The 15,779-nt window shown below is 45.3% G+C and overlaps 1 protein-coding gene across 2 annotated transcripts in view; it reads left to right on the forward strand.

The window, feature by feature from the left end:
* The first annotated feature begins 475 nt into the window (after positions 1–475).
* LOC142590908 (uncharacterized) overlaps positions 476–15,779 on the forward strand; it is a 94,680-nt gene continuing 79,376 nt past the window's right edge. For both annotated transcript variants that reach the window (XM_075703303.1, XM_075703302.1), the window contains exon 1: positions 476–1,464. In XM_075703303.1, the coding sequence (XP_075559418.1) occupies positions 1,377–1,464 (88 nt within the window). In that variant the 5' untranslated portion in view covers positions 476–1,376. The remainder of the gene's footprint in view (positions 1,465–15,779) is intronic.

The following is a 15,779-nucleotide window of genomic DNA, read 5'->3' on the forward strand; positions in this document are numbered from 1 at the left end:
CTTCGAAGAGCGTTTGTGGTGCTCTGTTTTGCCCGTTTCCTTTCTTGGGGTCTTTTAATTTTACTATATAACATGAACCAACCAGCCAACCAGCAGGCCTTGTTTAGAGAGAATGTCGTTAAAAAAAATCAGCGTGACCATGTCGGGCTCGTTGGTGATGAAACAGAGGAAACACGGGAGCATCCCGTATCACGAGGTTCCTAAAACAAAGCAGACACCAGGGTTTGCCGGGAAAATGCGGAGAGAACCTCGCACAGGGAAAGCGCATGGAAGTCCTTGGGAAAGTGGGAAAAGAGCGAAAGAGAATGTTTCGAACGAGTGAAGGAGTGAAAGGAGGATGCCGGAGAGTTTAGTTGAGAGAGTTTGGAAAGGGGGAAGGGGGCCAAGAGGGGAAAGGAGCGGGCCGCGAGGGAGCGCGCGGTCGGTGTTGCTGCTGGGGGCGCGGCAACTCGTCTTCGTCGGCAGTCGCGGGTAGAAGGCGTGGCAAGCTCGACGCGCCTGCCGCGCGCAGCGAACTTCTTTCCTCCTCCCTTCGCTGGCTCGCCGCGTCCGACCGACCGCGCGGTTGTTTGACGCGCGGCGCGCACGCACGCGCACGAGTTGCGGTGGACGTGACAACGAGGTTGCTCCGTTCGCTGCGATGTGTCAAACTGGCCGCCGAGCTTCGCCGCTGCTCCTCTTGCTCTCTCCTTCCTCATCCACTCGCCGCGGCGGTTCGACGCAGCGGAAGCCGGCAGCGTCGGCACGTATTGTCGGCCTCGTTGTCCCAGCGGTCTCGTTAGCGTACCACTGCCATTAACTCGCCCGTTCTAACACTTCTTTCCTTTCTCTTACTTTTCCTATTTTTTTGTGTTTCATGCGCAACAGCCAGAGGCTGCTTGCTGTGTCGCGAGTTGCGTAAGGCATCGGTGCTGTGACCGACGAGTGAGGCGAGTTTGCTTGGCCGCCGACTCTGGACTCAAGCGCGAGGAGCGAAGATAAAGTGAACAAAACAAGAAAGCCCGTTCGAAATCGCTGAAGCCCGCTCGTAATAATCTGACGCAAGGATTGTTGGGAGGTTAACACGGTTCGGGCCTCATCACACTTCGAGGTTCACGAGAACCGACGGTGTCTCGAACTCGGTGGATCTCTGCGGTGAGCGCTTCTGAGGTTGTGAGCCCGCGCTTCACCCATTGTGAGGTGTGCCTGCGAAGAGTGTGACACTGCCGGGTGACCCGCTCCACGAGGTGTCACACGCGTCGGTCAACGTGCAGTGCCGGAGGAGAAGTTCCGCGAGAAAGGCGTGGTCGCCGCCGACGGGCAAGCTCGCCGTTCGCAGCGCGCTGCGGCGGCTGGGTTCCGGCGTCGCGACGAAGCTCCTAGCGTTCGCCGAGCGGATGCGCTCTTTCTGGATCTTCTGGAGGCGCAGGCACAAGGTGGGACAGCGCCACTGCGAGGAAGACGCCCACGAGCTGTGCGTAAACGGTGAGCGATTTGGCTGAGTCTCGGCGTCACGTGGTAAACTGCAAAATGCCTTTAAATTAACCCTTTAAAGACGAATCGAAAAAAAAATACGCATAGAAATCTTTACTTTGTCACTGAAATGCGCAAAATAGACCGATAGTAAGCATTGTAAAAATATCTTGGAACTACTTGAAGTCTGAAGAAGAACTACATTACTGCGGAAGCTTGCACCGCTGAGTGCCGTTGCAGTTAAAGTAGTCACAAATAGGTTTTAAGTATAATGAATCGAAATGTAGATTGCCCATGAAATAGGAGTACGTTTCCAGAGCATGTACGAGAAGGCAACGATATCTTCAGTGGCAGAAAAAGGTGACACAGCGCAACTACGGAATCAACACTTCAGATGTTAGAGACCTCTCGTGCGACAGCGCAAACGTTTCAATGAGCGACAGTTGGCATTCCGCGAGGAAGGCGCCCGCTCAAGTACAAAAGTTGCCGATAGAACAAGAGAAAGCTATTCAATTTAAAGTAGCATAAACAGCCAAAGGGTTGTTGGGCTTAAAGGCATGTAGTTATAGTAGTAAGAATATGCAGGCAGCATTTATTTTTTCGTAATTGCGTTGAGAGCACATGCGATGACTGGCGCATCTGTAGCGGCACTACGTATAGCTATGCGTAACGCTGACTCAACCTGTGTGACCTGTCCTGCGTCGAGCCATGTCGTGCAGTTGCGTAGGTTCCGTGAAGCGAAAGTCTGCGGCAGTCAGCGAGAAAAAAAGAACACTTCCGCGGTAAAATATTTGGTGGAAACTTTTCTCAGCAATAGTTGGACGACATCTGGCCGAACACTGGACGCGAGCTTCCCACCAAGCCACGTATGGCTTCGTGTGCAACTTGTATCGTCGAAAGTGAAACATAGGTGTACATTGCATCTGCTCTACATTGCCTGTGTGATGCCACTGCAACCGGTGACTTCGTATCGGTCTTTCTCCTGTGGCCGTGCTTTGCAAACAAACCAAGTCGTCGGCCAGACTCCTTCCTCATCCTCTGTTCTTTGGTCTAATCCAACTAGTGACGCTTGCTAGATGCATGAAACTCAGTGCTGGCCGAATAAATTTAGCCAGAAGCTCCGTGCCCAAATTGAAACTCAGCAAGAAATAAATATCTTCTATGGGGTGTTGCCAGTGGATAGCACTCGTCCATAAAGTGTCATTTCTGACTGTGAGAAGTTTAGTTTCACCCCATTTCGTAGATTTTTAGAGCCGTCAAAAGTCCATACAGCTGCAGATTAAATTAGGAATTTTTAATGTTTCAGTGAATTGTGTCAAGGTTATGGAATGCAGACATCCGCGCGATAACTCACCGCAGGCCCAACGTAAGTTTGAGAACACGAAGTATGTCGTGTCCGCTATAGATTATTTTAGAAAGCGCTTATCTGGTCACTCGAATAATATGCCCTATGTCTAACAGTGAAAAACAATGAAAGAAAAGAACGCGCTACAGGACGGCACACTGAAAGCGAGTAGCAAAGGCACATGTCATCTACCTCCTAGCTTCTTTTGCTCAATCACTTCACGCATATTATTCAAACTTGCAGCACATATCCGATCGAAAGCGTTTGAGACAGACTATGACTGTCATAAGGTATCGCCACGTTCTAAACATCATTTCCATCAGTGCGTTTTCGTTTTGAGGCAATATCTCGACAGGCACATTTGTCAATGCAGCGACTGAAGCGGTTCATCAACTATATAACACCTTGGAGGGCTTCCGTAAAATGGTGCATCCCTGCTGACATGATTGACGAGACTAATGAACGCCAACCATACGAGAAAAATGTAGCCCTAGTGCTTCTCTGTTCCGAATCACTTTAGCGGGTTTCACGTTTTTTCCGTGCAGTCGATCGTATTGAAAGAGAGATCGCGTGGTGCATGAAATCCCACGACCGACGCACCTGTGATCTAGAACTCGATAGGTTGGCGAAATTATAGACGGGAAGAGGGCAAAGCGACTAGATGCCGGCAAATATTTAACCGGACTATGCGGAAAGTCACGTCTCAAATCAACAGTTCGTTGCTTCTTTGGGGTGAACAATGCTGTCGGGAGAACAATCTGCCTTGTAACTACATACGAACGACCTTGTTGACGCAGAGTTTTATCATTATACAATCACCATAAATCACGAAAAGTTGACGTTGTACAACACAGTGATGTACACAGGTGGCATATTGTACATTATGCCTTTTATCATGCTTAAATATTAATCAGGACGAGATTGCTTCAAATATTCACCATGGATAACAACACATTCGGAGCACGCGGAACTGCGTGAAAGTCGTTCAAGCATCTTTTTACCATCACCATTTGTGAAAATTGACGCTCATTTGATCTAGACCACCGTGTAGTCACAGGCGACAAATAAAACTCATGCGCTGCCTTTCGAATACCACAAATTGAAATACATATCCGGGATGCAGCGTCAAGATGCAAACCTGCCACGTAACGTTGCACCCTTTTCTTTGTGTTTAGTAGGAGTTTGCGAAGTAGTACGTTTGCAAGCAAAATGGAATAAGAATCGTGTAACTCCAGAAGCGAATAGAATCAAATCAAACATTTAATACTTTTCTCACAGTTTTCGAGTGTTGAATAACCGTTTCATAATCACAAAAATAAGTTCACGTTCTTGCATATTCACAACGTTAGCAAACTTCCGTCATTACATTGCATATTAAAAAGTGTTTCTTTTTGTTAGAAGTAAAAATGGAGAATTAAGAACAAATAATCACTTTGTTCTCACATTTACGACTCTTCGGTGAGTGCTAATCGTGGTGATCGAACCTTTACAATCTGACCCCATGAGTGATGCACTGCATGTTGAACTATGTAACTCATGGTTTTTTTTCTCTACTATCACCGCAGGGATGGAGTTTACAATCCTAGTGCTACAATTTTTCTTTTTATGCCGCACAGCTGATGATTTAAAATATTCGAAAACAATAAAAAAATGTTGGTATTTACGAACAACGACTATTTTGTTTCGAAGACCACATTGAATAGGACAAAAGTTGCTGCGTTATTAGAATGTTTCTAATATTTGCACACTTCTTTAGTGTTTAGGTTAAGAAAAATTGTTTTTTAGGACGAGTAGCGCAAGAGAATTTAACGGTAGACGGAGATGCTGCATTCCGCATATGACCACGGTACTGAAACAAATAATAACTTTTCGCATTTGTAACATACCAGTCAGTAGTAAGAACCGACTTGAAAGTCGATTACGTAATTGAACTGCCACCAGGTCTGGGGAAGATATGCTTACGTATGAGCATAGTTTGTGTAGAAGTGACGTTGCAGCAGTTTATGCCCATACAGCGGCAATATATCAACATAAGAAATTACAAAAAGAATATTCTCAAAGCAAGAATGCGTACAATAAGTAATCTACCACTCAACATTCAAGATCACAGTAAAAATGAAAAAAAAAAACAAGTTATCACCACGAAGCACACCTTTACATATTCATTGGTTGAATAGGATTGAATGATGTACACATACCCTGGTAATAAAGCGCAACATTGTACGTTATTATTATAGGACAGTGCTTTAACCAACTGTCAACAAGAATTGCTTCTGTAAACTACGAAATCGCACTTTTCCATGGTGCTTGTCTGCGCCGGGAGCACAGTAATTTATTTCAAACGGGAACCTGGATACTTCTTAAGAAAAATTGGGGCAGCTGAGTCTGAGAAAGTTATCATGTGTCCTGCGATAACAACGTTCTCAAATCCATTGTACACTGGCCTCACGAGCTTTGAAGCTTTTAATAATTAGACCAGGAAAGACAAAAAAAAAGAAAATTACGTCTCATTTCGAGGCAATACGCTCGTGGTACCATTTGTGAAAATTGTTTCGCCATTCTGTTGAGACAGTTTCTGGTGAAAACTGACACTAATTTGCGGAGGGCCACTGTATCGCTACCAGCACACACACACACACAAAAAGAAAAGAAGCAGGGTAAAGTGCATGTTCAACAGCGTGAGATGACCACGTTCGTTACTAAGAAAAGATTTGAATTAACGAACTGCCACGTGATATTTTATGTCCATCCCGGCGCTCATGTAAACAACAGGCATATGAAGAACTTTTGCAAGATTGACATTTTTGTCCACGCTCGCCAGCTGTCCACGTACACATATCGGGTTTTGTCACTTAATCGTGATAGGTAAGTAAATAACGGAGGTTTATGTTTTGCATATATACTAACGACCTACGTTGTATGGTAAGAGAGGCGTAGGCTTCAATAATTTTGAGGCTATAAATACAAAACCCGTTAGTTGTATTTGATATTACCATGCAATATTATGTAGATCCAATGCCGAAGGTAAAATCTATGTGAAGCGAAGAGTTAGTGAAGCGACTCATTAAATGCTATACAATCCTGTGCGTACCATTGTCTTGAAGAGGGACTAAGCCATTTCACGAGGACCAAGGCCATGCTTGACGCTTGTCGAGGGAGGAAGAATGAAATCATTGAAAATATATTTTCGCCACATGTTTAAGCACATTTAAAAACTACGTACGCCTTGTGCCATGTAGTACAAATACATTTAGAGTGATTGACCAAGAATGGTTGCAAACACATCGGAACGTACCAAATGTGACAAGCACTGACAGACAAAATGTAAAATAAACTCAAGCAAATGCAAGAAGTCGTTGAATATGATGCGCTATTCTAAGAGGTCTGTCGGCTTTAGATATGATAATTTGCCGGCTGCGTATGCCAGGCTAACCCAAATTGCTGCAACACCACCACCACCACCTTGGTATACCTGTCAGTTTTCTTTATATGTTGGGCTTTTGTGTCAGGAATTACTGCTAAAACAAAAGTGCACTCACCGGTGTTACTTCGCTCGTAAAAATTCCGTGATATATGAGCCGGAAGCTCGGAACGTATATATCTAGCGACAGATGAATGGTGTAGGCAAAGTACAAAAGAATTAAGAAACTCAAGGAAGCCGGCTGATGCGATGCGCTCTTCCATGAAAGGATCCATGCGCGTTAGAGATTCCTGTGAGCCCACATTATATGCGCTTGTTTTGATGCCACGACTTGCTTCTCTTTTTACGCTCGATGGCACCGCCTTGCCGACCAGCATTCAGTCTTATAGAAGTGCGCTCATTTGGCGAGACATTACCGAATCACGTGATACCCGGAACAGTAGGCGACGAAAGCTTCGCTTCGTAGGAGCGACTAAAGTGGGCAGCATACGTTTCCCAAGCGCTCGCCACTATGTGACTGATGCTTGAGGCTCGACTTTGCAATTCAATGAGCGTTTCAGGACTACGAATTGGCGTTAATACGTTACGGACGAGCGAGTGGCGCGCACCGAACGGAAACGAGCGATGCGGAAGAACAAAGGGACGTGGCGCTTTGACGAACGCAGTCAATGTTGGTTAACAGTGCGCGCATTTTTCTTTTTTGAACGTTTGTACTGTATAGAGTACCACGTTCAGGCCTCCTTCCAAATTTCGCGTTCGTCCTGCTTCTGAATTGATTTTGCGCCCTCTGTCATCGTAGATGACTCAGGACAAAGGACAGAAATCGAACAGAGATAAAAGCGCTGCGCGATGCAAACAGTAAATATTTGCATCGCGCAGCGTTTTTATCTCTCTTCGATTTCTCTTACCAGCAACTGTCAGTGGAAAGCGCCTTGTTGGCTGATTGGTTGGCTAATATTAAAAGTTGTCCCAAAGAAGTTCGGGTGCTATGAGAGACGCCATATTTGAGGGCGTCTTCATTTTGACTCCGTAGTGGGGCTCAACAAGTTTTCGAAGTGCCGTAGACGAACGGATCTGCATCCCGCCCCAACTGCAATGCGGGCGCTCAGCGCCAGGAGAGTCGAACCCTTGACCTTGTGTGCAGCAGTAGAACGCCGTTTCTTCGAGCGGAGGAGCGTGTAGAGAAGACTGTTCCAGATGAAGCTTTTGGAACTCCTATCTATATACACTGCGCTAGCAATTACATGAATACTCCAAGCAAATGTTTGCCATGGGCGTCGCCGTCTTGTGTTTAGAAAAAGTTTATTCAACAAGAGACGATACGAACACTGAGTCACAGTCACGGCACAATTCCACTAGGATGATCACATATACAAAGTACGAAGCACTGTATACACGACACGTTTTCAAAGAAGTGTCCGAGTCCTCACTCACTAACACATAACCACATAGACCCATGCAACACACAGTTACACAGAAACTAATTGCCACGTTATATAAAATGATGCTGATATATTCAGTGTACAAAATGGTTATGTACCACGATGATGCGACAGAGACATTTTACATAATTTTGAAGTGTTGCTATGAGATGGGTATATACAAAAATGATCAGGTATACGAGACCGTCTTACTACGCATATGTTGAAGCGTATGCATGCTCTATGTTTAATCATGCCGCCTATGCAAGACAGCTGCAAAACTACTCAACCGCCGAAGTTGCTCCATCAAGAAATTGTCTACTTGACTAAATTGCTCCTCAGAATTGTTGAGAAATGCAGCCCGCAAGCAAAAGTCAAGTAGCATTTCATTCGCAGTGCAGGACTTCTTTTTAAATCTTCCAAGTCTATAAAGAAATGAGAAAAAAATAGTGCTCCCAACCTCAAAGTGACGTAATTTCACTGGCGCCGCTCTTTGCGGGCAACTCAGTGGCGCTTGTGCGATGCAATCTGAGCCACTACACAACATGGCAGACCGGCGCGGCTGCAGCTGGGGCACGCGGACGAACGACGGACGACGCGGACGGACGATGCTGTCGCGGCGTCGCCGTGCCGAGCGCTGACGCGCGTCAACGCTACGTTAGGGCTATGGAGTGGCATTAACGGTGCCAGAAATTTGGCGTAGCCGCGTGTGTTCACACCCACGTGTAGTTAGAGCACTATGCGATGAGTTCGAGCAGAACGCTTAACCTTGCTATCCTTCTCAGTGCTTACCCGTTCGGGTGAAACTGCCACATGCTCTACGAGAGATGATGGAAGTCAGTTTCATTTCTTCAATTTCGTGCCAAAACGTCGTAGCGGGTACACGTCTGTATGACGTCATAGGATTCGATGTTTCGTTTTTTCTCCGTATTTGGGCGATATTGTCTCTGAGTAAAAAAAAAAAGATATTGAAATTCGTCCAGTTTTGTCTTCGGCTCTTTTGGAATATAATATCGTGCATGTTTATTGACAAACAAATGAACTAGGACCGAGTCGGCTGCTTCGAGATATATGACGTTATAGCGAGCTGGCTCGACAACATTTAGACGGCGTCGCTACGTGCTTTCTTTTCTTTTTTTTTTGCTTCTGAGCAATTTTTTTGCGGTAGGAGGGGTTTTGCCGGTGTTGCAGAAATATAAGTAACTATTACGGCTCAAACTATTTTCTTTTAACTGTTCCTTTAAAGCTGATTTCATACCACGGAGCCGACCTTTACGGACAAACGCGACATGGCTGAGCGGTAACAAATCGAACCGCTAGCAGCTGGTCGGCTGCATGGTTCGTTGGCGCACTCGTCCGCAGTATTCGCCCGTCGTGTGAAGACCACTCTAAAGGCTTGGCGGGCAATCAGTTATATTTTTTAGAACGCGGGATAATTAGTTGGCGAAAAGCTCTGTTGAGTGCGCTGACGCGTAGTTCTTTAGATTGCTGCGGTTGGTGTCTCATGAATAATGAAACAACGCAGTGTGACAAGGACAGAATTAGAATGAAGACAGATGCGTCGACTTCGTTCTCGTGGATTAGTCTTCAACTTTTCTTCTTTTAACAAAGCTCTAACACAACAAGTGGCACGTTAGGGGAATGCAGTGACATGAATCTTTTATAAAGCTAAACGTATGCGTTATATCTATGTTGAGCGGGACGCTCATGTCGAGGCAGCTGAATATTAATGAGATTCATAAGTTGTCCAAACTCATAAAGCCCGTAATCGGACGCGTTAGCTAGCCTCTAAAGCCACTGCTTATGTGGAGCGCACCACGCGATAAACACAGAAGAAGTATTAGGCTCAAAATGACGGCCACGGCATGGCCGTTCCGAGACACTTGGTATACTATGTACTCCGTATTACTCAGATGATGATTAATTTAGATGCCCATCGTGACGTAACTGACGCGTGGAGCACTTCATCGACAAAATGCGTAGTGGTTAATAAATGTTGGTTGACTTCCGAATTGTTGGAATTGACTGGTTCACGTAAACAGTAAAGATGGTTATCTCACATGATACCAACTAGCGAAGGCAAGAACACGACGTAAAGCTGCTATTTAATTCAGAGTCTATGCTGCCTAGCTACACTTTCCGAATAGGGAAGTATAACGGCTGTCATGTGGGGCTATGCATCCTGTGAAACATTCACGTGATGAGCAGAAGCCGAGGAGAGAGACATGGTAGATAGGAAAGTAAAACACACACATCTGGTGATAAACAGCAGCCTCAGATAGATGTTCATTCATCCATCCTCTCTTATTTTAAAACACACACACACACACACACACACACACACACACACACACACACACACACACACACACACACACACACACACACACACACACACACACACACACACACACACACACACACACACACACACACACACACACACACACACACACACACACACACACACACACACACACACGCACGCGCACGCACACGCACACGCACGCGCACGCACACGCACACTTGCAGTATTTATGCAATATTTATGCAGTATTTCATAAGGCCTGATATTCCCAATCATAAAGCGTCACTGAACGCTACATCATCCCGTTCCTTTTTGAGGCCTCCTTAAAGTCCACCTGAAAGATTGCCGTCCTTGAACAGCCAAACTACGAACAAAAATAAGTGTAACGCTTTCAAACGCGCCATTTCCCTAGGAAGCGTATACCAAGCGGCCTTGGCTTCCACCGCCCTACTGCCGAAGCTGCAGTATAGAGGAACCCATCCTCAAGCCTCAGAGTCACCCTCATTTCCTTTCCCTCCTTCCGTCATCCAAAAGAAAGGAAAAAAAAACGAGCAAGAAAAGTGAAAAAAACGAAAAACGTGGCCTCGTTCTTTCAGGAGCACTCAAGCGCCTGACACGGACGGAAATACGTGCCCACCATCATACGGGGTGCTCCTTTATCTCAAACCCCGGTGCGCATGCGTACACACGCCCGCAACCTCCTCTGCATACAGGACACGCAAAAAAAAGAAAGAAAAAAAGAAGGAAATAAAAGTCGCATTTGCATTTCTCATTCGACCGCTTCGGTTGGCTTGCAATAAGGCAACGCACCGGTGGGTACGGGTTCACAGATCGTTGCTCGACGCGCAAGAAAACGGACGAGGAGCCAACGCGACTCTACTGGGAAATCGGGAACGCCCCATGGGGAGAGCAAGCTGAGCAGCTCCCGCACTGTCTCGCTGGGCCATGAAGGCATCTGAATATCAGAATGACGCGTCGTTCGTGCCGTGCCAGCGCCTGTTCGACGTTGGCTTAACGCGGTGGATTGTTTGGAAACACAGAGTTTCCTTCGAGAATTGCGAGAGAAAGCTCTGGCGCTGTGATTGCCGAGCTACCGCGGTAATGATGGTTAGTACACGAAGTAGACCTAACTGATGTACAATTGGCAATCTCCCAATCCAGTTTGTAGCCACAGGGACGAAATTTAAGAAAAATCAATATAATGTCCTTTATTACAGTGTTGGCTTGAATAAAGTACCTGCAGAATCTCGTAGGCACTAGCGCCAGACTTACCTGCAATAATTGTTTTTGCAGGAATTTATATGCCTAAAGTGCGCGTGCGCGTGTGCATGCATGCGCTGAACAAGGAGGCGGGGTGTAAACATTGTTCCTGACTTAGCCATCCTTGGATTATGTCACATGCCGCCTCGATTATTTTACCCAGTTTTAGGCCTACGCAGTTGACATTCGTCCACGACTCTGCAAGCGCTGACTCCGTGTACTTACGGGAATTATTTCATCTGGCAGCCAAGAGACTGTTGCAGCTGAGCTCTGCCTAAGTTTCGCCCCTGTCGCGTTTCACGCGTTTTGGAACTGCAGAATGTTCTGTTGAACCCGCATTTCTCGCTGGTTTCAGAGACGTAAACGAGGCACAGCTATCTTGGTTTCAAATCAACGAAGAAATCAAAGTGGTAACACGGTGACGCTCTGCTAAGTTGGTCCCGTATAGAGGAGTGAGAGCAGCGTGTAACATTCATGTCTATGAGCATCAATGATATCTACGAGCGTACAGAAGACACCTATGATTGTATAGCCATCTATGAGTACGCTAATGTCTGCTGCATGCATAAACTTTATACAAATACGCCCATGCAGTAGCGATATTTTTCCAATGCGCGGCTCTGCATCAACTGTTAGGATTCGATAGTTTGATGGGGGCAGGACAGGAATGCTCAGACAAAGCTCCCTAAACTCGTTGAAGGAAAAAAATACCAGTCACAAAAGACAAATGACAAGAAGAGATGTTCACACCACAACGACTGTTCACACCAGCCGTTGTGGTGTGAACATCTCTTCTTGTCCTTTGTCGTTTGTGACGGGTTTTATTCCTTCAACTATGTATCAGCTGGCCCGGATGTCAACCCTTCTGCTCTCTAAACCCGCGGTTTTTGTTTTGTTTGATCGGTCGCCTTGTGGGTGGCACAGCTATGTATTTCAGTCGGATACGTGTGAAGTTTTAGGTCATTTTGTAAACGAAACTGTGCCTCACTTACGCGCTATGGTATTTCGCCTAGTTTGGGAACACGTGTATCGTCCCATAGAGAAATGTATGAGCCAACCCGGCCAGCCACCGCCAGCATCGGCATGGCGTTCACGCTCAGTACCATTTCCCGTGGATGATTACGCATTCATTGTTAGCATAGAGCAGGGCGAAGGCAGCGGACCATGGACGCTCGGGTGAGACGCTCCATTATAGTTGCCGGTTTGGTTTGGTTGCATCAAATATGCGTGACGCTTTTGGATATAATAAAGCGTTCAGCTTTCTTTGGGAACTGCAACTTTCTTGTGACTGCCTCCCCACTTTCGCGGACCCGATGCCGGAAATAGCGCGGTCTAAAACGGCAGTAAAAAACAGAATGGCGGTACGGTTCCATCGTGTGCTGGCACCACCGGTGGTACCGGTGCTAAGAAGAGCGTTCTCAAGTTCTTCCTTAGTGACAGCGAGCATTCTGAAACGCTGTCCTTTAGACACGGCGCTACTGGTCGCCGAATCTGCGCGGGCTTGCAAACTGCTCCTTGAGGAAATGGTTCTCGAGGTGCTCTTCGGGCTCTCGCGTTCGGATAAGGCACGATGGTAAAGGGAAGCGCTAAATATAACACGTGGTGTAATGTAGAGCAACGAATAACCGCCTACAAGAGCCCGATAAACATATTTTTCAGTAGCAACCAGGATTATATCTACAAAGTGTTTTAACGTGTGAGCATTACCCACCCCATTTCGCGAAAATCCGTCGGCGTTATCGAAAGATGGTGTGAAAAATAGCCGGCGGTGCAAACAGTAACACCACGTCACAAAATGCTCGGATTGACGTTAGACTTCTCAGGGAGGTCCCTGTAAAGAAGGCAGATTAATGACTTTGAAAAAAATTTGGTATATTTAGGTCTGGCTGGGAATCCAACCCGGCCTCCTCGACTCCACAGCGGTTCCACGGTTCTGGTTGACAAAAAGTGTGCATAGTGCTTGCGTCATTGCACACGCGACGGCGCAGCCAATTGGATGGAGGTGGCGCCACGTCGTAAGTGTATAGTGAAAAAAAAAAAGCATTTCACCAAAGGCAGCGTAATGCTTTCGCATTCCTACACGTAAGCAGTCTAAGTGCCTCTGCCGAATGTTTTTTTTTTCGTATCTCACAGACAAAACGCTGGCGCTGTGGAATTCAACCTAGTTATGCCTAGTTTCAGAACGTGTGCTGCAGGCGCCTGATTAGAATGAACGCGTCGAATGTGTTGTCGAACAGCCGCTGCAGTTGGTCTAGTTAATTTGAAATAGTGTTTCAGTATTGCGTAAACGTTCCAGAAGCAAAAAAAAAAATCATACATAGCTTTTCTTTTTTTCGTTGTCAGCGTTCGCCTTTTAAGATCAATTCCTTTTCTTTAAAAATATGTTTATACTCCAGCAAGAATAACCTTTGATATGAGTGACGTCACCTGTATAAGCTATACCTTGTGCGTAAACGAGAAGAAGGCGAACCGAGGTCCCTATCTTCTGTCAGAACGCATGAAGCTAAAAGGTAAAGAAGTCAAGAGAAACATAGGGTAAGTTATTTAGTGTTTTTACTAAAGTGTAGAAATGATAGAATGGAGGGAAATGAAAGTGGCCTACAAGACAACTTGCGCCTGCTGGGAATGGAACCGACACCCTTCCGGTGTTGGGGCTTAGTTCGAACAAGTTTTCGAGATATCAATTCCAGAAATATTAGAGAGAGAGAGAGAGAGAGAGAGAAAGAGAGAGAGAGAGAGAGAGAGAGAGAGAGAGAGAGAGAGAGAGAGAGAGAGAGAGAGAGAGAGAGAGAGAGAGAGAGAGAGAGAGAGAGACTGGGTGGTAAAAGCAAGGAGGTTAAACGGAAAAGATTTTGGTTTGCTACCCAGCACTGGAGGAAAGGTAAGGCGAAATGAAAGAAGGAAATACTGGGCGGAGAGAAATAAATCTACTAAAAATACGTTGGCATTATATAGGTAACATCGTCCGGAACTACACGATCCACGCATCTGGTAAACAGTTAACTTATATGTCCATCGTCTTTCACAGCACACTTTTAAGGCCGTTTATCTCGAAACTGGTGCTAACTTCGCTATTTGTGTTAAAAAGACGTGACTCCATCACTTGGCTTCAGTTTCATGAAAGCAACATTTGCCCTAAGACATGCAATTAAAAGTATAGTTAGCGAATATTTTTAATTAGCTACACGGACCATAGTCATGGGTAAAACGGACGCCGACCAAAAACGTTAAAAGAAAAGAAACCAATTTTCCCTTGACTATGAGCAATCCCAACCAGACGAGTTTTCGTCCAACTCTTCATTTCCTTAGCTACATGGACATTGTGATTTCTCATGCGGGAAACTTCAATCGGTTCCATAAACGCTACTGGAAAAAAATTACGAAATATAAAAAAAGAAATCTGCAGATACGATGCACGTGTTCAATCTACGTGAAACGAAGCTTTCGCGAAGAGGTTAATGAAATGCTATAAATTTGCGTCTTTGGCGGAAAAAAAAAAAACTTTATTTTAAACGTACCGGTCGCTAGCGGCTGCTCTGAGGAAGACGGGAACATCATTGTCGAAACGTTCGCTCACGGCTGTGTCTTCTCTTGTTCGGCTGCTGCTGACTACCTTAATTCGCCATCTTCCTTTAAGTCGTTTGTCGGAGTTGTTCAAGTTTGAGAAAGTTCATCACAGTCCCCGTGAAGGCCACATTTGCTGCCGTATCTTCGTCTTATTGTATTATGCAGGTGTTTTCACAATGCGTTATTTCTTTCTAGTAATGTGAGATTTCTGTATATTTGTACCAGGATCATTCTACAGATTTCTGTAATTTTTATTCACTGGACCATATAGTTGCAATATAGTATCATTCACATCGCCTCTTTACTTCTCTTCCAGGTTATATTCGGTTACCATGTTGCTCCCTTGCTCAATGTCATGTAATAGACCTGTAATGCTATCTATCTATCTATCTATCTATCTATCTATCTATCTATCTATCTATCTATCTATCTATCTATCTATCTATCTATCTATCTATCTATCTATCTATCTATCTATCTATCTATCTATCTATCTATCTATCTATCTATCTATCTATCTATCTATCTATCTATCTATCTGTCTGTCTGTCTGTCTGTCTGTCTGTCTGTCTGTCTGTCTGTCTGTCTGTCTGTCTGTCTGTCTGTCTGTCTGTCTAACTAACTAACTAACTAACTAACTAACTAACTAACTAACTAACTAACTAACTAACTAACTAACTAACTAACTAACTAACTAACTAACTAACTAACTAACTAACTAACTAACTAACTAACTAACTAACTAACTAACTAACCGGGTTATGAAAGTCGCTGGTGGAAGAGGAGAACGTAATCTAACAAGTCTCAACCATTCCACAGCACATATCGACTGTCACTATAAAATGCGATTGACGCATCCATCAGCGCAGTACGCATTTACAACCGTAATCTCAGTACGCCTCGTCTACCATGGACAGCGCTGCAGCGATTTAGTGTAACGAGATTTATGTGGTTCCTTTCACCATCGCTTAAAACAAGGAGGAGTAGGAGGAGGTGGAAAAGAAA

Source organism: Dermacentor variabilis, chromosome 8 (assembly GCF_050947875.1).
Source record: "Dermacentor variabilis isolate Ectoservices chromosome 8, ASM5094787v1, whole genome shotgun sequence".
Taxonomy (NCBI): Eukaryota; Metazoa; Arthropoda; class Arachnida; order Ixodida; family Ixodidae; genus Dermacentor; species Dermacentor variabilis.